The sequence below is a fragment of the Erpetoichthys calabaricus genome, chromosome 4 (genome assembly GCF_900747795.2).
Source record: "Erpetoichthys calabaricus chromosome 4, fErpCal1.3, whole genome shotgun sequence".
Classification (NCBI taxonomy): Eukaryota; Metazoa; Chordata; class Cladistia; order Polypteriformes; family Polypteridae; genus Erpetoichthys; species Erpetoichthys calabaricus.
In genome coordinates, this window is record NC_041397.2 from 301,403,813 (window position 1) to 301,426,317 (window position 22,505).

Below are 22,505 nucleotides of genomic sequence, written 5' to 3' on the forward strand. Positions count from 1 at the left end.
GTGTGTGCCTTTCCAAATCCTGTCCAACCAACTGAATGTACCACAGGTGGACTCCAATGAAACTGCAGAAACATCTCAAGGATGATCAGGGGAAACAGGATGCACCTGAGCTCAGTTTTGTGCTTCATGGCAAAGGTTGTGAATACTTATGTACCTGTGCTTTCTCAGTTATTTTATTTTTAATAAATTTGCAAAAACCTCAAGTAAATTTTTTTCACGTTGTCATTATGGGGTGTTGTGTGTAGAATTCTGAGGAAAAAAATGAATTTAATCAATTTTGGAATAAGGCTGTAACGTAACAAAATGTGGAAAAAGTGATGCGCTGTGAATACTTTCCGGATGCACTGTATGTATGTTTGAAATATAGCAGGAAATATACTGTAGAGTAAAAGCCATCCAGACACAAAGCAAAATGTGAGTCGATGTGTGTCTGGGGTGGAATTTGTAACCCAGGACCTAAAGCTGTGAGGCAGCGGTGCTAAACGCTGCATCACCATTCTCCTTTTGGCTTTTTAAAATTGTATTATTGTTAGTTGATCTGTGCTGAACTTGCACCCAGTCGAAGGTTGTTTTTTATGCTTTAGGCCCCATGACTCTAATACACACACGTAAATTGATCAGATGGACACACAGATTATGTAGACTTGTTGTTTCTGCCCTACCTGCTTTATGTGGATTTGTTACAGTTAATTAGAAGAGAAATGTGTAAAATGAGAGCCCAGTCCTCGGTGAGGTGTCTTTGTTTTTTTTTTTTTTTCCTCAGTGCTTATCCCAGCAGGCACCCTGAAGACTCTAATTGCCACCATAATAAACCTCATCACTCCCCTTGGACCAGCAAATAAAATAAATTGTCACTCCGTTAGTAGCTGTCCTCATTGTGAACCTTGTCGACTCAGCCAGTGACTTTACTCCATGTACAGTAAGTCTCCTTTATTGTTTGATCTGCAGTTCTTACTGTTGTTTTTTTATTTTTAATAGAACAAAAACATTTAAAAATGGTATTTATTGGGGAATTTGTAGGAAATGGAAAAAGTATATTTTTGCAAAATAGAGTTGCAAAGGGAAGCAATCTGAGAAAAGTTACAATAAATGTAAAATGGGTATGGAAAGGTCCGCACGGTCATTATACTTTAGATTATAGTTTAGTGATGCCACAGGAAATCACTCAGTGAAAGATTTGACAATACAATACAATTGATAGAGCGGCATGGTGGCGCTGCTGCCTTGCAGTTAGGAGACCTGGGTTCGCTTCCCAGGTCCTCCCTGCGTGGAGTTTGCATGTTCTCCCAGTGTTTGTGTGGGTTTCCTCCCAAAGACATGCAAGTTAGGTGCATTAGTGATCCTAAAGTGTGTGTGTGTGAAACAGAAACTTTATCAAGGCCTGTCTTTTGCCTCAGTAACAGCCACCCACAGATCAGCCCTCTTAATCCAAAGCCATCTGGTGGCTTTCTCTGCAGCTTCACTTACAGATTTAATGGGCCTCCCCCTTGCCTTTCTTGTAATGCCCAGTTGATTGAGAACTTTTCAGAGTGAACGTCCTGCAAATCCTCTGTAGCCAACCTCTATGGGCTCACAGAGCATCTTCCAGCCTCTGTCCCAGTACTTCTCCACCAGTTCCTTGTACTTGGCACGTTTTCTTCTTGCTTGCTTATTCCATACGCTCTTCCCAGGGCACTGTGAGTTCCAGCATGATCAGGGGTTTTGTTTTGTCACCTCAGAGATGATGATCATGTCTGGCCGGAGTGACATCATGACAGTATTTTGTGGAAACTTAGCCAGGTCAACATGCAGATGCCAGTTGGGGATCGTAGAAAGAAGGCCGTCTTCGTTTTTTGGTTGTGGGAAGGGTTTCTCTCCAGCTTTCACTACGGAGGTCTTCTTTATGGTGTGATGGTACTTGCAGGGCCCCTGCGGTGGACTGGCGCCCTGCCTGGGGTTTGTTTCTTGCCTTGCACCCTGTGTTGGCTTGGATTGGCTCTAGCCGACCCGCGTGACCCTGTAGTTAGGATATTGTGGGTTGGATAATGGATGGATGGATGGATACAATTGATTGTACTGTAGAGTAATGTATGATCACGCGCATTAACTTAAATAATATCTATCATGTACACAAAGAAATGTTGATTAAAAGGAACAGGGAATTGAATCAGTTGAACAATTTCAATACTATTTACTTTGGAACTCAACACATTGGGTCAAATGAAGTAAATAAGATTGGCACAGGGCACCTTAACCCTGTGTGTTTGTCTTTGTATTTTCATTTCTGTCTCTTCATCATCCAGCATGTTCTCTGGTAGGACAAACAAGCCGTCAGCTGTCTTCACTTGTAAATTTCTTTTGAATGTGTGAATGTGTGTGTGTGCGTACATACAGTACATATTTAAATAAATGATACCTCTTAAAAACTACTTGTGCAAACGTTTATAAAAACCAATAGTCCTGGTCCCATGGGTATGTGGAGCCAAATGCAAAAATCCTGGTTCAGTTAAATAATTTCTATGGCAGCTGTCATTGGACATAGGTCAAGTATGTAACAAGACAAAAACTATGCAACTTCTTTTTTATTTTATCTGAAGAAAATAACATTGCATAGAATCAAGTCGAACTTGTACAAGAAATGACTTCATAGTCAAACTAGAAAAAAAACAAGAAGAAAAATCATCAGAAAGTTAAAAAATGAAAGGAGGAACAAAAAAGCGACAAAACATAACAAAACAGAATTCAATCTACACCTTAGAGAAATAGCATGGGCAAACACATTTAGGAAAAAAAAGAATATAAGTGCTTATTCTAAAATGTTTTTAAGTAACAATATAGAACATCAGTTGCCCACTGACTTAGTGATAAGTGGTGGGGTGGGATTCTTCCAAATGAGCAAAATAAGTCTGTGTGCCAATAGTGTAGTAAAGGCCATTACAGTTTGTTTGTCCTTCTCCACTTTAAGCCCCTCTGTGAGCCCACCAAACACAGCTGTTAATGGGTTAGGAGGGATTGTGACACCAAGGTTGTCTGAAAGGCATTTAAAGATTTTGGTCCAGAATGAAGTTAATTTGGTGCAGGCCCAAAACATGTGGCCTAGTGAGGCTAGAGCTCGATTGCAACGTTCGCAGATTGGATCTAACACTGGAAACATTTTGGACAATTTAAAACAAAATAAATGTGATCGATGAGTTTTGAAGTTGAATCATTGGCTGCTTTATACATATGGAGCTACTGTAGAGTGTGTTCTATGTATGGCTGCCTTCCACTCCTTTTCTGAGATACTGATTGAAAGATCCTTTTCCCACCGTACTTTGGGATCCTTGAAAAGAAGAGACTTTGAGATGGTTTTATATATTGTTGAGATGCTGTTTGCTGTGATTCAAGACTGATCAGTATTTCCTCTGGGATAGAAATGGCTGGAAGGTGTGGAAAATTGGGCAAGTTCATTTTAGCAAAATGTATAATTTGTAAATACTGATAAAAATTGTGTTGCTGGAAAGTTGAATTTGAAGCATAATTGTTCATAAGATGCAAAGACATTATCTGTATACAGTTCTCTAAGTGTTTCAATCCTGGAAGTTTTCCAGAGATTGAATGCTGTGAAAATGTGAAAAAGTGGTTATCATGTAGTGGAGCAACAGATACAAGCTTCTCTGCCTTGAAGTGCATCCTGCATTGTTCCATATTCTGAGCAATTGGTGGACAATTGGGTTATTGATATATTAACAATAATTAGTATTTACTGGGGCATATAAAGAAGTGCAGCAGTATTTAATTTCCACTGCAGACCAGACTTATGCATATTCATCAATTTGTGTCAATTTCCAAGTCTTTGCTATGCAACTTCTTTGACTTCTTTCTCGGAAGCTGTCATTGCACACAGGTGTCTGCATTCAGGGGGGCATAAAACGGAAACTGATCATTCTTTGCCAGGGTATAGTCATTCAGGAGCTCAATACAGAGCAAAGAATGGAATCATTTTTCAGCGAAAACTACAATATTAAGACGTGAAAATTAATTTTGATTTTCCAGTCACGGACAGACAGAAAGAACACCATGCTGAAATGAACTTTTCTTGATGTTTTGAAGTTTGGAGAATCAGCATCTGAACTTAACTCAATAGCAAATTTTTGACCCCATAACAAGGCTTCTATTTACATGGAAGAAAAAAAGTTGTCACAAACAGAAATAGATAAAAGTTTAATAATAACAATAATAAATAACGATAGGGCCTGTTTACCAGAATCATCCATTCATCCATTATCCAATCCACTATATCCTAACTACAGGGTCATGGGGGTCTGCTGGAGCCAATCCAAGCCAACATAGGGTGCAAAGCAGGAAACACCCCCGGGCAGGGCGCCAACCCACCACAGGGCACGCACACACACACACCAGGGACAATTTAGGATCAGCAAAGCACCTAACCTGCGTGTCTTTGGACTGTGGGAGGAAACCCACGCAGACAACATGTAAACTCCACACAGGGAGGACCCGGGAAGCAAACCCAGGTCTGCTAAATGTGAGGCAGCAGCGCTACCCACTGTGCCACCATGCCGCCCATTTACCAGAATCAGAACTTTCTAAATTACTTGATTGTAAATAGCCATCACTACATATAGCATAAGCGGTTTGGTGGTGGGTCAGTGATGGTTTGGGGAGGCATATCCATGGAGGGACACACAGACCTCTACAGACTAGACAACGGCACCATGACTGTCATTAGGTATCGGGATGAAATCCTTGGACCTATTGTCAGACCCTATGCTGGTGCAGTGGGTCCTGGATTCCTCCTGGTGCACAACAATGCCCGGCCTCATGTGGCGAGAGTACGCAGGCAGTTCCTGGAAGATGAAGGAATCGATACCATTGACTGGTCTCCACGCTCACCTGACCTCAATTCAATAGAACACCTCTGGGTGAGACATTATGTTTCGGTCCATCGGATGATGCCAGGTTGTACCTCAGACTGTCCAGGAGCTCAGTGATGCCCTGGTCCAGATCTGGGAGGAGATCCCCCAGGACACCTTCCATCATCTCATTAGGAGCATGCCACCCACATCCAACGTTGTCAGGCATGCATACAAGCACGTGGGGGCCATACAAACTATTTGGAGTTGCTGCAATGAAATTTCGGCAAAACAGACTATCCTGCCTGCTGCATCATTTTTTCCCTTTGATTTCCAGGGTGTCTTTGAATTCAGCCCTCTGTAGGTTGATGATTTTCATTTCCATCAAACGATGTGCCATCCTTTCATTCCTAACATCCATATCTGTAGAGATATCCAGGAGGATTTTATTTCCCATTAAGATCTGTTGTGTTTTCAAAGTATTCCTTTAATTTTTTTGAGCAGTTTATAATGAAATCAGAAAAGAGAGTTAAATATTTAAATCTAGAGCAAAAATATAAATATTTCTAAATGTCTTATAAATGTAAAATCATGCTGCTATGCTTTTCTGAATGTAGAATAAGAGAATAGAAAAAAAATATTAGCTAATTCAATGAGATCAGTGTTGCCAGTTGTTGTCACTGATTATGAATCTGGTTGAAACAATAACCTGAAGCCACAGTGGGCTCCCAGGACCAAGTTTGAGAACCCCTGCTTTAAGTCATGTAAGCTGAAAGGTGGGACCTCCATGGATTGGACTTGTTTTTCAGCACAATCCACAGATGCTTAATCGGCTTCAGATGTGAACAAGGAATCCATTCCCTACATTCCCTGCATTCCTGGGAATGAAACTGCTGTAATTTCCAGGAAAACGGGAACGGCCAAGCTCGCATATATAGCATGTAAAAGTGTAGAAATCGATCAAGAAATAACAGAGTTATAGTTGAAAATAATTAAGTGCCACGTTTTTTTGACCCACGGTGTAGTGTGTTGCTCATTAATTCATTCAACAACAGACCAGCAGCAGTCAGTCTCCCGGCTCCCACTAAGACTGAGCACAGTGGACTGGGAGGTGTCTGCACTCTGCAGCTCACGAATGCCGGGACGGGGCAGAGGTCATTGACGTCTGTGCTGTTGACAGCTTTGAACAGCAACTTGAAATTCCAATGTATCAGTCTGTTCCATCCGCATTATCTGTGCCAAGAAACTTGCCATCACAGATTGATGACAAGAAACTGGATGCATCAGTAAAAGCTGAAACGGCAGTGTTACAGAGCAACAGCAAGCGCGGGCGTTGTTTAGAACAAGTGTATCAGTATCTGATGACTGTGCCGCCTACTTCAGTGGAGGCAGAGCGTGCTTTCTCAGCGGCTGGCGTACTCTGCATGAAGGTGCACTCTCTCCTGGATGACCGCACGCTCAACACGTTGTGCTTTCTACGCTCTTATTACTGCAACTAACTAGATACATGTACTTATATGACAGCAAGAACTGCTTGTAGATAAGGTTACTCTTTTATTGGTGTCAACATATTGCAGTAGTTTTATTAAAAATAAGTGTTGGTCATTCTAAAACCGTTTACATGTGAGAAGCCAGTGCACTGTGTCATCCCTGGGAGTTTGGGATTCCCGGGAATGACATGCATGGATTCCCGAATTCCCAGGAATGGATAAATCCATCCGGGAATGAATTCCCTAGATGTGAGCAATTAGGAGGCCAAATCAACTCCTTGAACTCTTTGTCACATTCCTCAAACCAATCCTGGACATTTTTTGCAGTGTGGCAAGGCACATTATCAAGCTGTCTCTAACAGTCTCCAACGGTCACCAGATGTGGGGTTGACAGTATACTGACTTCAATTTTTACTGTAATTGTCATAAAAAAGATTGGTGAAAAATGGAGTCTGAATGGAATTGCATGTCATATATTTCATTTATGTAATTTTAAAGACATCCGTATGATAAAAGATGACTGATTGTCCTTCCTTTATCTTTAGTCAGGTGCATTTCATAGCAGAAGAAGAGGAATTGAAGGATTGGAATGTCCAACCAGACCCCAACTTCCATACAGGAGTTCATCCTTGTTGGTTTTCCAGGTTTACAAGACCAAGAGAGCAAAACAATATTTTTCGTTGTGTTCCTATTAGCATATCTGTTCATTTGTGTAGGAAATCTACTGATCATTTTAATATTTACAGTGGACAGAAGTCTACACACCCCTATGTACCTGTTAATATGCAATCTGGCGATCATAGATGTCACTTTGCCAACCGTCACCATTCCCAAAATGCTGGCCATGTTTGCTTTTGATTCCAGGTCCATCTCGTTTTCTGCGTGTTTCACACAGATTCTACTCTATCTTGGTTTGGTAACCATTGAGTCCTTCCTGCTGATGCTTATGGCGTATGACAGGTATATAGCCATATGTGATCCACTCCGTTATCCTTCAATTATGACTAATTACCATGTCTTAAAACGAATCGCTTGCTGTTGGGTGGGCGGGTTGTGTGGACCTGTAATTCCACTTGTCCTGGCCTTGAGGTTACCTTTCTGTGGGCCCAATAAAGTTGTACACTGCTTTTGTGATCATTCAGCTGTCCTCAGGCTGGCCTGTGCAGAAATTGTAATTAACAGCTACGTAGCTTTGACGATTGCTTTGTCGGTGCTCTTCATCCCCCTGATCTATATACTTTTTTCCTATACCAGAATCATCATGTCAGTACTTAAAATTGCCAGCTCTGAAGGTCGTCTAAAGGCCTTTTCTACCTGTGGTACTCATTTACTGGTTATTTCTGTATTTATTCTGACTGCTGCTGGCGTTTATATCTCTTACCGGATACCAGGAACCTCTGCGGATGTGCGCATCATGGCGGCGGTGTTACAGAATGTGTTCCCACCCCTAATGAATCCAATCATTTACTGCCTGAGAACTAAGGAGATCAGAGACAGCTTTGTGAAGACTCTTCAAAGGCATAAAATATTGCCAGGAGGCTAATGATGCAACTTTGGAACTTTGATCAAAGTCATTTTCCATGTAGTCTTTTCTGAATAAGCATTAAGTAAAATATTCATTCATTCATTAATTTCCCACTGCTTATCCAAAACCAGTTCACAGGGGCAACAGTCTTAGCAGTGAGGTCCATATGTCCCTTTAACCAGCCACCCTTGCCAACTCATACTGTGGGATCCCAAAGCATTCTCAGGCCATTTGTGAAATATAAGGAATATATAAGGTCTTCCCTGGGGTCTCCTCCCAGTTGTTGATGCACATAAAACCTCGACAGGAGGGCATCCGTATCAGATGCCTGATCAACCTCAATTGGCTCTTCTTGATTCTCTGAGCCTTCTTCTTCTACTCCAAGCCTCTCCCAAATGTCTGCGCATCTCTTCTCTATCTCTAAGGGATGGCAAAGCCACCCTGCTGAGAAGGCTCATTTCAGCCGCTTATTCCTATGATCTCATTCTTTCAGTCATTACCCAAATCTCATGACCATAAGTAAAGGTAGGGATGTACAGTAGATCAACTGGTAAATGGAGACCTTCTCCTTCTGACTTAGGTCCTTCTTCCCCACTGCTGATCGGTATAGTGACTGCATAACTGCGCTCACTGCCCCATCTGTCGATCTCACCATCCCTTTTCTCCTCACTCGTGAACCGAGATACTTAAACTTCTTCATCTGAGGCAGTAAATCACATCCCAATTGGAGAGTCCACCATTTTTGTACTGAGAACCATGGCCTCAGATTTGGATTTGCTGATCCTCATCCCTGCCGCTTCACTCTCAGTTGCAAACCATCCCAATGTGTCCTGGAGTCAACAATGCCTGAAGAAGCCAACAGAACCACATCATTTACTAAAAAGCAGTGACACAATTCTAAGGTCACCAAACTGGACTCCCTCTCCTCACTGGTAAAATATTATCAACAGACTAGTTATATTTGTACATTAAAATTTTGCGAATGCCCTAAAGAAAATGATATGAAGAGAGTAGAATAAAGAAAATAGAGACATATAACAATAAATATTCAATAATAACATTTATTTATATAGGAAATTTCCATGCAACTGTTTACCTTAAAGTGGTTTACAGGTAATAAAAGAAAAAAATTAAAATTACAAAAATAAAGTTAGAAAAGCAAGAATGGCTAACAGAGGTGAATGTAAATTCAGTTACAATTAAATGAGTAGTGTGTAAGTCTCTGACATTTATAATCGAAAAGGACTGTGGCTGATCTGATATTGAATGATCACTTGGCCAACGGCAAGAGGAAAAAAACAAACCAATCCGGCTTGGACATTAACATATTTTAATAAAAAATAAAAGAATAAAATGAGGAGAGTGTGGGTGTCAGGCAAGGTTGTGGGGGCCAGTGGGTTTGAGGCATCTGTTGATGAAGAGAGACTCACTGATCAATGCTATGATCTTCGCAGAGTCAATGGAGGCTCTGATCAGGGATCTCGACAGACTGACCGAGGAGTCTGAGTGTCTGGGCTTGCGTGTGTCCTGATAAAAACCAACATCCAGGCCTTTAATGGCCACTTCTGTGGAGTGAGTGTCGACCTCATTGAGAGGTTTACTTACCTTGGCAGTGACATTCATGTCTCTGGTGACTCTTCCTATGAAGTCAGTAGACGGATTGGGAGAGCATGGGGGGTCATGAGGTCGCTGGAAAAGGGTGTGTGGTGCTCCCGATATCTGCAAAAGGAAGGTCCAAGTCTTTAGAGTCCAAAGTGCTTCCTGTCTTGCTATGTGGTTGCAGGATACTATCCAGTGACCTGAGACGAACACTAGACTCCTTTGGTACTGTGTCTCTTTGGAGAATTCTTGGGTGCCGCTGTTTTGACTTTGTGTTACTCATGGAGTCCCGTATGAGACACATTACCTGTATTGTGAGGAAGCGTCAGTTGCAGCACTACGGCCATATGGCGTGATTCCCCGAGGGTGATCCGGTTTGCAGGAACCTCATTGTTGAGGGCCCGAGTGGCTGAACCAGGCCGAGGGGACGCCCACATAACACCTGGCTGTGGCAGATAGAGAGTCATTTCCGGATAGTGGCACTGGACCATGTGTCTGCCTGGGAGGTTGCCAACCAGGATCCCAAGATGTTTCATTGTGTGGTGGGTGCGGCAACGCACTGTACCATTGTATGCTCCTCAACCTCACCTAACCTCTGGTAAAGACAAGGGGAAAATCAAACAACAAACAATCAAGTTCACCATTCAACAATTCATTTTTGGTGAATTAATGCTCTACTGTATATCTAAAAATTTTCAGATCAAGGAAGACCCATCTCTTCCTCGTCATTAACATGTACCCTCCTAAACTTCATTTACCCTCAAAAAAATCAACAATTCATGAAGATGTGGACTTAATCAAGCAATAAAATGATGGTGCAACGATGTTGGCCAGAGTCACCACCCTTGTGTCCAGCAGCTTTTTCTTGGGTTTCTACTGTGGACAGCTCATCCCATTTATCCCATAGCATCCTTTAATTAGTTTTAAAGAATATAATACAGTTCAAATGGACCAACAATGTTTCATGGCCCCATTATGTAGCACGTGCATGGGGCACCACTCTAAATGCTCTGTTTTGTCTTCATTCTTTGAGCCAGTTATTTAGTTATCATTTAAAGTTCGAAGAATTATGGAGTTCTGGAGATGAAAAATCACAGTTCAATGGGTTTAAATTTCTTCTGCAATGAAGGAAAACTGGCAAGTACTCCACTTAACATACTTATTCTGTGTGTCATTGAACTTGATGTTAAATTAGTGTATTGACAGATGGTACAGGAGACTCCAAAATTACACGTACAATAACCTGAAGAGGGCTGGCACATTGGTAGAGCTGCTGACTCGTGACAAGGAGACGGGTTCAAGTCCTGGGTGTTCTTTCCATAGATTTTTCATGTTTTCCCTATGTCCTTGTGGATGTGCTCTGGTTTTCCCCATCACAGTCCAAACACATGCATGGTAGGTGGATTGCTGATGCTAAACTGGCCCCTGATGTGTGTGTGTTTTCAATCTGTGATGGACTGGGATTGTTCCTGCCTTGCACCTGATGTTTTCCATGATTGGCTTCAGGTTCACTGCACCACTGCACTAGATAAGTGGCTTTAGGGAGCAGATGGATAACCGAATAACTGCTTTATAAAATAATAACTGCAAGAACTTTGACCTTAAAAAATGAGCATCCACATTTTTTCCATATCCGTGGATTCATTTTGTGATGTTAAATGAAGCACTTTGAGCAAGCTTCTGCACACCTTATTGACGTGTACATTTTATTTTAAATAGATAAATTTACCATTTTTGCCCGTCAATCTACCATCCATAAATCATAACAACAAAGTGAAAGCATGTTTTCAGTAAGGTTTGTAAATGCGTTTAAAATAAAATCTGAAATCTCTCATTCAAACAAGTACTCAGACCCTCAATTCAGAACTTTGCAGAAGCACCTTTGGTAGAACTTGGTACAACACAATAAAGTGCACTGAAACTGAAGGAGTCTCGATATCTTCTAAATCTACATTATCTTCTGAGATTTTTTTTACTTTCATTAAAAAGTGTTGTGACCACCATAAAGAATTGCCTTTAAGCATCCAGTATTATTTCAGTATCTGTAAAGGGGATTCCTTTATGAACTAAAACTTCATCTTTCCTTCTTTTCTTACCGTAATTAAAATGAGAGATTTGTCCCATCTATCTATCTATCTATCTATCTATCTATCTATCTATCTATCTATCTATCTATCTATCTATCTATCTATCTATCTATTATATAGTGCCTTTCATATCTATCTATCTATCTATCTATCTATCTATCTATCTATCTATCTATCTATCTATCTATCTATCTATCTATCTATCTATCTATCTATATAGTGCCTTTCATATATCTATCTATCTATCTATCTATCTATCTATCTATCTATCTATCTATCTATCTATCTATCTATCTATCTATATAGTGCCTTTCATATCTATCTATCTATCTATCTATCTATCTATCTATCTATCTATCTATCTATCTAGTGCCTTTCATATCTATCTATCTATCTATCTATCTATCTATCTATCTATCTATCTATCTATCTATCTATCTATCTATCTATATTATTTCGTGCACCTGCCATCCATCACAATATATATATATATTTGTCTGTGTGTTTATTTATACCGCCATTTTTTAAAATTATGTTGTTAAGGGTCCTACTTGTTAAATGTAACACAACAGAAATGTAAATTTCATTTAGGTATGGTACATATTATTAGGCAGCTTTTCACTTTGCTTCTGGAGACATTTTTAAATTACATTCTCAATCCTCCTGATTGTTAAATATAACATGATAGAACTGTAACGTTTATTTAGGTACTGTACATATTACTAGGCCCCTTTTCAGTTTCCCTGTAGTGCCATTTAATGTTTGCTTGCCAACAGCGTAATTGCCTCTCTAATTAAGATGTTGACTTTGCCCAAGAGAGACAATGAGAATGAGATAAATCGGTGTAACACTGGAGATTCTGAACATGACATGCAGAGCTGGGAAAGGTAAGCACCACCTTTCATTTTTATAATGTCATTTTCACTTAGACTTTTAAAATAAAAATAAAAAATAGGGGGAACATTGATATCATTTAAAGGTAATAAACTAGATAAGACATGTAAATATCATCTAAATGTAGAAGTTCCTATATTTCAGTACGTGTTTTACTAAGAAAAACACAAACCTTCAGTAGCAGACCATTTTGAAGTCTGTTTCACTCCAAGCTGAATGATGGCATTCTTAATCTAATTTTGATCAGCAGCATTTCAAATAAAACTCAGCTGAATTTCTTTGTAGTTCTTTTCACAATTGCAGAGTCCAACAATAACACCAACACCAGATACAAATGTGTGTATGTAGGCTTGAGTCCTAATAACTGCTGGTGCTAATAACTGCTCTCTTGTGGTCCGGAGGAGGCGTAGTCCCTCTCCCGGTCCTTCCAGGCGTTCCAGCTGGGTAAAACCCCCAGTCGTTCGCCACAGCTTATATATAAATATCTCTCTATTATAAAAGGAAATCCAGGGACGAGACTTTTTCAAAGAGATAATTTCAAGTTCCGCAAGACGAGACTTTTGCTAGGAGAATTTTGCTAAGTTCTGCACTCCTCTCAACCTCACACAACCTCGTGTGAATGCTTTTGTCAGACATGCGTGCTGCGCTCTCAGCTGTTATACATTTTTACATTTTCCACATTTCAAGTCGTTTATGAAAAGTCCTCCGTTTCATCTTTAAAGAAGCTTTTCTGGACAGTATTGTTATACATACTATCTATTTGTTTCATTAGATTGGCTATTTCTGGACAATAATTCTATACATTCTAGATGACACGTCAACGACTAAGCGAAGAAGAAAGGGCAGCGCATCGAAAAGAGGCCAAAAAGCGTTGGAGAGAAAAGCATTCAAAAAAGAACAACTCAGGAAATAAGGAAAGTAATAATCAGCCAAGCCAATAATTCCAAGTGGAATTGAAAACCTCGTAGGTCCAAGTGGGGACGGAAATAAAAGACAAAGAGTAGAAGACAAAGTAGAATGTCGTAAAGAGGTTCAAAAACATTGGCGCGATACACATGCCGAGCAGGTTAGAGATTATGAAAGTAGTAAAATTGTAAAGTCTCAAAAAATTGATAGTAAAGATCACATTAGCGTTAACAAAAATGATTACTCGGTGAAATAATGGAACAGCAAAAAGAGATCGAATATATGGACATAGGTGATATGACAGAAGTATGTAGTTATTGTTCGGAGACTTGTAGATCGTCTCATTCGTGTTGCCATCAGGGAAAAATAGTGTTTCTTCCCAATGAAGAGGCGTATCTGCGTTTGGTTTTTACTGAAGTGTTGCAGTAAAAGTGTTAATTTAAAAAGTACAGTAAAACCTTGAATTGCGAGTAACTTGGTTTACGAGTGTTTTGCAAGACAAGCTAAAATATTTAATAAACTTTAACTTGATAAACGAGCAAGGTCTTGCAATATGAGTAGTACGTATACGCTTTGTCGGCCGAGCGTCACGTGATCACAACAGAGCTGATGGTTCTTCTCTCTCTCTCAATGCAGGATTGTGGGTAATCGACCCCCATTCTCGTTCTCAGTCGGTGTGCCTCACTCATATAGTCAACATCCGTCAATATCCGAGTGTATACTGTTTACTATAGCATCGTGACCACGTGGATGTGTGCTGTGACGTGTGAGTCCCTTTCTTGCACCCCAAAGCACGAAGCTGAGTCTCAGTACTTTAGCATCACCAGCTTTATTCAGCTTGAAGCAGGAACAGCATACTTATTTATTGTAGTGGGATCTGCCGCTCTCCTATACACAGACACAGCAGTCAGGCAGGGTGACGACCAGGTTAGTGGCCAAATAATACTGTGCCCTTGCATTTAGAATGTTCCTTGTATCACCCATCAACGGCAGGCGCTTATAGCATGTCCGCAATCTTTTTGGTTTCGCTTTTACGGCAAACTGCTACAGCGCTGGGAGCCTGGGGTTGCTTCTGGACACTCTGCCACGTGTCGTTCCGTTGGGTGGAATCCCAAAAGAGTTTAGAAACCTTACAGCGCGTAAAGCATTTTTTTAATTTTGTGTCCAAGTCTGATGACTCTTCAGGCAAAAGCAAATGTCATTGGAGAGGCTCCTTGTTAAAGTCGCTAAAAAAGAAAAAGATTCCAGTGAGCCAACAGATTGCAGGGATTCCGTTAGTTAGAGTGAAAGTCGACCAACACAATAACCCTCCTGCTCCTCTCTCTCGTCTCCCTCACACCAGCCATGATTCTTTTCAAAGGTAAAGTGCAGGTTAATTTATTTTATGTGTTTTTACTTTATATTATGTATTAAGGGCAGCACGGTGGCGCAGTGGTAGTGCTGCTGCCTCACAGTTAGGAGACCTGGGTTCGCTTCCCGGCTCCTCCCTGCGTGGAGTTTGCATGTTCTCCCCGTGTCTGCGTGGGTTTCCTCCGAGTGCTCTGGTTTCCTCCCGCAGTCCAAAAACATGCAGGTTAGGTGCACTGGCGATTCTAAATTGTCCCTGGTGTGTGTGTGTCCTGTGGTGGGTTGGTGCCCTGCCCAGGATTGGTTCCTGCCTTACACCCTGTGTTGGCTGGGATTGGCTCCAGCAGACCCCTGTAACCCTGTGTTTGGATTCAGCGGGTTGGAAAATGGATGGATGGATTATGTATTAATCATTTTTATATGAAACGTTTTTGGGTAGGGCAGCACGGTGGCGCAGTGGGTAGCGCTGCTGCCTCGCAGTTAGGAGACCTGGGTTACCAACTCTTCCTATGAAGTCAGTAGACAGATTGGGAGAGAATGGGGGGTCATGAGGTCACTGGAAAGGGGTGTGTGGTGATCCCGATCTATGCAAAAGGACAAAGGTCCAAATCTTTAGAGTCCTGGTGCTTCCTGTCTTGTTATATGGTTGCGAGACATGGACGCTATCCAGTGACCTGAGACAAAGACTGAACTCCTTCACTACTGTGTCTCTCCGGAAAATCCTTGGGCACCGTTGGTTTGACTTTGTGTCGAATGAACGATTGCTCATGGAGTCCCGAATGAGGCACATTACCTGCATTGTGAGGGAGCGTCAGTTATGACACTACGGCCATGTGGCGCATTTCCCCTGAGGGTGATCCGGCTCATAGGATCCTCATTGTTGGGGACCCGAGTGGCTGGACCAGGCCAAGAGGTCACCCATGTAATACCTGGCTGCGGCAGATAGAGGGTCATTTCTGGAGGGTGGGACTGGACCGCATGTCTGCCCTGGGGGGTTGCCAACTGGGATCCCGAGTTGTTTTGTTGTGTTGTGGGTGCGGCAACATGCGGTACCAGTGCATGCTCCCCAACTTGACTTGACTTGACTTGATATTTGATATCTCTAGCCGTATGTGTTTCTTCAGCATTCCTCCTTTGCATATATTCAGTTTCTTTGTGTGTTTCCATCTCTCTTGCCTGGCGCTTCATCTCTTGATCGCATTCCCCTAATCCCTGCATCTTAGACTCTGTCCTTTCAAGGAACCCTGCTCACCTCCTGTCCAGTTTTTGACTAATACGATTGGTAAATAGGCCCCCATTACCCACTGTGAAAACATCAACCTTAATGTAAGCGTATGTGTATCTGTGTTTCTGCTCAGTTGCTAAGTCTTTGTTATAAGCCATTTGGTATGGAATTTGAAAAGCAGTGCTAATGTTTGTGATGAACCATCTGTTGGAATAAAAAATACAATGCATTTTATTACTACTTGCATTACAAAATTCATTCCAACAGATTGTGCGCTGCAAATGTTAATGCTGAATATGTCCAATCCAGAGTGATTGCCAAACAGACAGAAATCAACTTATCCACCTTTAAAAAAGGGCAGGTATCTGTGTGTCTCTCCAGTTGCTATGTCTCTTCCATATGCCATTTGGTATGGACTTTGTAAAAGCAGTGCTAAATGTGTGCATACTGTATGTGTGCATCAGCACCAAATCTTGGAATGAAACATGCAATACATTTTATTACTACAAATATTTGTGATGCATTATCTGCTGCAATAAATGGTGTAATGCATTTTATTACTATAAATGTTTGTGATGCACAATATGTTTGGAATGGAAGATGCAATGCAATCTTTTTACTACAAATGTTTGTGATGCACCATCTGTGGAAATGAAAGATGTGATGCATTTAATTACTACAAATATTTATAATTCACCATCTGTTGGAATTAAAGATGCAATGCATTTCATTATAACAAAGGTTTGTGAGGCACCATCTGTTGGAAAGAAAGATGCAATGTATTTCATTATAACAAAGGTTTGTGATTCACCATCTAATTGGAATGTAAAATGCAATGCATTTTATTACTACAAATAATTGTGATGGGCGGCACGGTGGCGCAGTGGTAGCTCTGCTGCCTCACAGTTAGGAGACCATGTTAGTTTGCATGTTCTCCCCGTGTCTGCGTGGGTTTCCTCCGGGCACTCCAGTTTCCTCCCACAGTCCAAAGACATGCAGGTTAGGTGGATTGGTGATTCTAAATTGGCCCTAGTGTGTGCTTGGTGTGTGGGTGTGTTTGTGTGTGTCCTGCGGTGGGTTGGCACCCTGCCCGGGATTGGTTCCTGCCTTGTGCCCTGTGTTGGCTGGGATTGGCTCTAGCAGACCCCTGTGACCCTGTGTTTGGATTCAGTGGGTTGGAAAATGGATGGATGGATGGATATTTGTGATGCACCACCTGTTGCAATAAAAGGTGCAATGCATTTCATTATAACAAAGTTTTGTGATGCGCCATCTGTTGGAATGAAAGATGCAATGCATTTTATTACTACAAATGTTCGTGATGCATCATTTGTTTTTTGAAAGCCTCCCCCCACCAGCCCTGACTACCCAAGAAAACAAGAAAACCCCCCCCCCCCCCCCAAAAAATGGAAGAAATCTTGGGAAGGGCAAATATAAAAGTTTCTGAGATTAAGATTTTAGGAATGGGCATGTATTCTGACTAGAAAATAATATGACATGACGTTGTGCTTTTTTTCAGGAGTATACTTAACATTTGAACCATTGTGTGCAGGGCATCGTGTCAGGGATGAACCACAACACTTCACAAGTGGAGGAATTCATCATCGTTGGCTTTCCTGGACTCCAGAATCAGGAGAGCAGGGCAGTATTTTCTGGCATCTTCCTGGTGGCCTATTTGCTAATACTGCTAGGAAACCTATTAATAATTTTAATATTTGCAATGGATGAAAGTCTCCACACTCCAATGTACATGCTGATCTGCAGTCTGGCCTTTTTGGATGTTATACTCTCATCTGTCGTCATTCCTAAAATGTTAGTAGTCGTCATGTTCGACTCTAAGGCCATCACTTTTGTGGCCTGCTTCATTCAGCTTCTATTTTACCACGGCTTGATTGCAGCCGAGTCTTTTCTTCTTAGTCTCATGGCCTATGATCGATACATAGCCATTTGTCACCCACTGCACTATCCTACTATAATGACCAACAGTCGTGTTTTTAAACAAATTGTTTGTTGTTGGGCTGGGGGGCTTTGTGGTCCAATAATCCCCATTGTTCTCGCTCTCAGGTTGCCATTCTGTGGACCTAATAAAGTGCTTCACTGTTTCTGCGATCACGTGTCTGTTGTGAGACTAACCTGTGCCGACATCACCATCAACAGCTATGTGGCGTTAACCATCTCTCTGTCCACCCTCTTCATCCCACTGACATACATTCTCTTCTCATACATCAGAATCATCCGTTCAGTGTTCAAGATTGCCAGCTCAGAGGGGCGACTCAAAGCTTTCTCCACCTGCGGAACTCACCTTCTGGTCATTTCAGTCTTTTTTCTGATCGCTGCTGGAGTCTACATCTCTTACCGCGTGCCTGGTACGTCAGCAGATATGCGAATCATGGCGGCCGTACTTCAGAATGTGATTCCTCCTCTGATGAACCCCATTATTTATTGCCTGCGGACTAAAGAGATCAGAGACAGCTTTGTAAAAAGAATTCAAAGGACTCAAATTATGCCAAAATGATAACCTCCACCATATGCGCCACAAAATGCATCTCTTGGAAGAGTACGTACCACAAGGTGGCGTTGCCAGTGAAGCGCTCTCAGGACTGGCAGCAGAAGCTCCGAAGAGGAATGATCTCCATCGAGTTGGAGCGAAGCCATTTCTATGAAATCCACTGTGCCACGTAACAGTTTAATTTTGAATGAGATATTTTGCTTTGTAAAGAAATATTCAATTATGCTTTATGGTGAATGACATCCATGTCTGTCTGTCTGTCGTGTAATGTGAAGTGTCGACATTTGAGGGCACTTGAACATATTTGTCTCCTGGTTTGATTGTTTTTTTGAATGTTTTTTGTGTTTTTTAGTTACGATTTTGCTGGAGCGTTATCCCTTCTGTTTGTTTTTTGTAAATTATTTTATTGATAATGGCGTAATGAACATGTTTGCTTATTATTTTTCTTTCTTTTTTTTGGCATTTGGTACACTGTATCAATCCCCGACAGCAAATGCATGCAATTGTTACTATATCTGCGTATGCAAGAGGAGTCAGAAAGTATTCAGATCCCTTTACTTTCTGCACATGTTATTTGACATTTTAGCCCATCAATCTACTCTCAATAACCTATGATGACAAAGTAAAAGCATGTTTTCAGAAAGGTTTTCCAATTTAATGAAAACAAAAATATGACATCTCTCATTCATTTTAGACATTTAATTCACAACTTTGTAGAAACCCCATTTGAAGAAATTCCAACTGTGAATCTTCTTGGGTAAGTCTCTACAAGCTTTGCCCACCTGGTTTTGGACTGTTTATCTCATTTGTTCTGTGAGAGCCTCTCAAGCTTTGTTAGATTCGGCATAAAGTAAATGTAAACTGCCATCTTCAGGTCTTTCCACAGATGTCCTATGGGGTTTAAGTCTCTCATGCCCCCCTGGGAAAAGATTTGTTAGAGACTGCAGTCTTTACTAAACCCCTATATGTATTGTGATAGAACCAGGGGCATCAGTGAGCCCCAAACCCTCAAAAACTCTCACACAGAGAGTCCTGGGTTCATATAAAGGATGGTTTATTCACCAATTCATCTACAAAGTAACACAAGTGCAAAGACAGTTGGCACAGCTAGTTTCATGGTAAACTACATAGCAGATGTTGACTTTGTCTCACTTACAACCAACATAGACATCAAATTTGTTTAATATTCACTATTTACCTCTGCTAGGTCACATTTATCAATGAAAGTGCTGTTCTATTTGTGTGATAAAATGTGATTTTTGTGTAGAAATCAATAATAATAAAGACTTAAGTGGAATATATCTAATTAATGTTGAACACATATAAGTGAGATTGGGTTTCACAAGTACAAGTAACACAAAGTAACCCAAGCACAAAGACAGCTTGTCTCTCTCCACAAAACACAATTCCTCTCACCACCACACTGCCCTCCTCCAGTTGAGTGTTTTTCCACATCCTCCCAGCTCCTACTCGCCTGGACAAGGGAGTGTGGGCCGTTTTATTAAGAACCCTGGAGTACCTCTGGTGCCAGGACCACTGCCCGATGGAAGTACTTCTGGGTCATACGGAAGTCCAATTTATTAGGGAGTGCCCATCATCCCAGCAGGGCTGTGCTGCTGGCAGAGGTGGCCTTAGGGGTGTCCCGGGCATAGGGCTGACCAACCCCATGGGCCGATTATGTCAAATGCTGTTACTGATATGTGTGTACTGTATAAACGTGCGCATGAATTCTATAAAAATGTTAACATACAATGGATTTTCTCATTACAGTATGCAGCTAAATTTCTGCAAGATAACACACAGACTTTATCAAAATATAACAATATAATCTATTAAAAAAGTACGCCACGATCTCTTCCACTCATGGCATCAACAGCGATATGGCTAACCCAGTAATAAAACATTCATATCCCAACACTTACAGCACTATTTCAACTTGGCCTACTCTATCAAACTGAACCAAAGACTCAACTAAGAAACGATGATGGTGGGCTCTCCGGACACAAAGAAGTCACAAGTGACAAGCCATCAGTTGTTCCCAAGTCAAAACAGAAGCCAACCCAGCGACTAATGGGCTATACCTATTTTAGGAAGGGATTATACTGGCGACCCTTTTCGAGCAATGAAGGTGGACTATGGAATGTTTTCAAAGACGTACATGTATGGAATTTGACCTTGAAGAGGGATTTTAAAAGGGTTCCTCTTAGAAGCATCTCAAATATATATATATACTGCAGCATATAACTTGGCAAATCCACTCGAACGGGACACGCGGACCTCAAAAGCAGGGCCCCCTTAGGTGCGGGGCCTGGGATGGTTCCCCCCACTTGCCACCCCCAAACGCCGCTCTTGGTTGCCAGACTACTTCGTCCAGCATTCCCTGCTGGTTCCCAAATGGGCACTGATACTGAGGGCTGCTGCCGTCTAGCGTCCTGGGGGAATAAAGAGTCCCTAGTGACATCATCACTTCCAGGTCTGGCTCCTTTCTTTCTCTTGGTCGGGATGTCCATCTGTCTGCTCGGAGCCTCCCATCCGGGTAAGAACCTGCCCCTTCTCTGGTTGGGATGTATATATATATATATATATATATATATACAGTATATACTAGGGTGCTCCGCCCCCTGCTCGCTTCGCTTGCCCACCCCCAGGTTTGGTTAACCGGATATACAATTTAATTTAATTTATTTTCATGGGAATTGTTACATATACATTATTTTCACTTTCACTTTAAAAGTTTAGTAAAAACAATATTTAGAATTAACTTTCTTCAAGATCATATTGAATTTTGATTCCGTGTTTGGACTTTCATTGTGACAATGCAACGTATGACTGCCCGTGAGTGAATATCGTTTCTTTCTCTCTAATAAATAAAATGACTTTTTCGAATGTTTGTCCACGCTCTTTCTTCTTCACTTAGTCGTTGACGTGTCATCTAAAACGTATAAAATTATTGTCCGGATAAAATTTATAAAAGCTGAGAGTGCAGGAAGTGCGTCTGACAAAAGCATTCACACGACTGAGAGGTTAGATGACCATGGTCTTGTTTGGAAAAATGTAGGGTGTGACTTGAAAGAATCTCATGGCAAAGTCACCGTCTCGTGGGACTTGCTTCCAAAGGTTGTAAGTATGGCGTGATTTGAAAGAATCTCATGTTTAAAGTCTCAGTCTCACGGGACTTCATACTGTGGCCAACGTTTTTGGAATCTTTTAATTTTCGCTGGCAACACAAATTAGACGATCTACAAGTCTCTGACTTAAAGTTTAAATCTGAACAATATATTCGATCTCTTTTTGCTGTTTCGTTATTTCACTGAGTAATAATTTACATTTGTTTGCACTAATGCAATCTTTATTATAATTTTTTTATAAGTACGAATTTTCGTACTTCCATTATCTCTAACCTGCCAACGTGCCAACGTTTTTGAATTCTTTGTGACGTTTCTACTTTGTCATTTGCTCTTTGTCTTTTATTTTCGGCCCCGGGCGTGGTTAAATCTCCTGGCACAAAGACTCATCTCATGGTACATGTCTGAGAAAATCACGTCTCATCTTCTTCCAAGATTTTCTTTATAATAGAGAGATACATATCATTCCCTAGTGGTACGGTGGTGATTGAAAGAATCAGTAACATTAACAGAAGATTATACCTGCTTCAGTATAATACTGGTTTAACACTCACAATAATATAATAGTCAAAGGAGAGCTAAGCTTGACCAAAGTGTGATCCAGTTGGGGTTTCCTACAGTTCGGCTTGTCCAGTCTTTGACAGAGCTTGGGAAAGCATTGTGTCCTAGGCAGGGGCAGGAGTGATGTTGTCCATCTGTCCATAGGTAAGCTCTGGAGTTCCATGCTGTTGTTCGATTTTTATACCCTCTCTGTGAACATGCAACCTCCAAACACAGGTACAATTGGTTTGCTGACTGCAGAGGTTGCTTGCTTGGGAAACCTTGAAGTAGCTGTTGACCCTGATTACCCTGGCCAAATAGGGGACGTAAAATGATGTGTATGAAAATCATTTACAGGTCACAGTGATACACTAAAAGCCTTTGCCTACATGGGCTTTGGCCAAGGACAGTCAGACGTCTCTCAAA

At 41.3% G+C, this 22,505-nt stretch overlaps 2 protein-coding genes across 2 annotated transcripts; both read left to right on the forward strand.

Moving 5' to 3' along the window:
- The first annotated feature begins 6,873 nt into the window (after positions 1-6,873).
- On the forward strand, positions 6,874-7,871 carry LOC114651271 (olfactory receptor 6N1-like). The gene has a single exon (XM_028801214.2). It carries the CDS (start codon positions 6,912-6,914, stop codon positions 7,863-7,865), a length of 954 nt encoding a protein of 317 aa, XP_028657047.1. The 5' UTR covers positions 6,874-6,911; the 3' UTR covers positions 7,866-7,871.
- A 9,601-nt stretch (positions 7,872-17,472) lies between these two features.
- On the forward strand, positions 17,473-18,420 carry LOC114651272 (olfactory receptor 6N1-like). The gene has a single exon (XM_028801215.2). The coding sequence runs from the start codon at positions 17,473-17,475 to the stop codon at positions 18,418-18,420; it is 948 nt and encodes a 315-aa protein (XP_028657048.2).
- The last annotated feature ends 4,085 nt before the right edge of the window (positions 18,421-22,505 follow it).

Bases quoted from the DNA above. Each gene is read 5' to 3' on its own strand.
- LOC114651271 (XM_028801214.2), top strand. From the start codon at position 6,912: ATGTCCAACCAGACCCCAACTTCCATACAGGAGTTCATCCTTGTTGGT.
- LOC114651272 (XM_028801215.2), top strand. From the start codon at position 17,473: ATGAACCACAACACTTCACAAGTGGAGGAATTCATCATCGTTGGCTTT.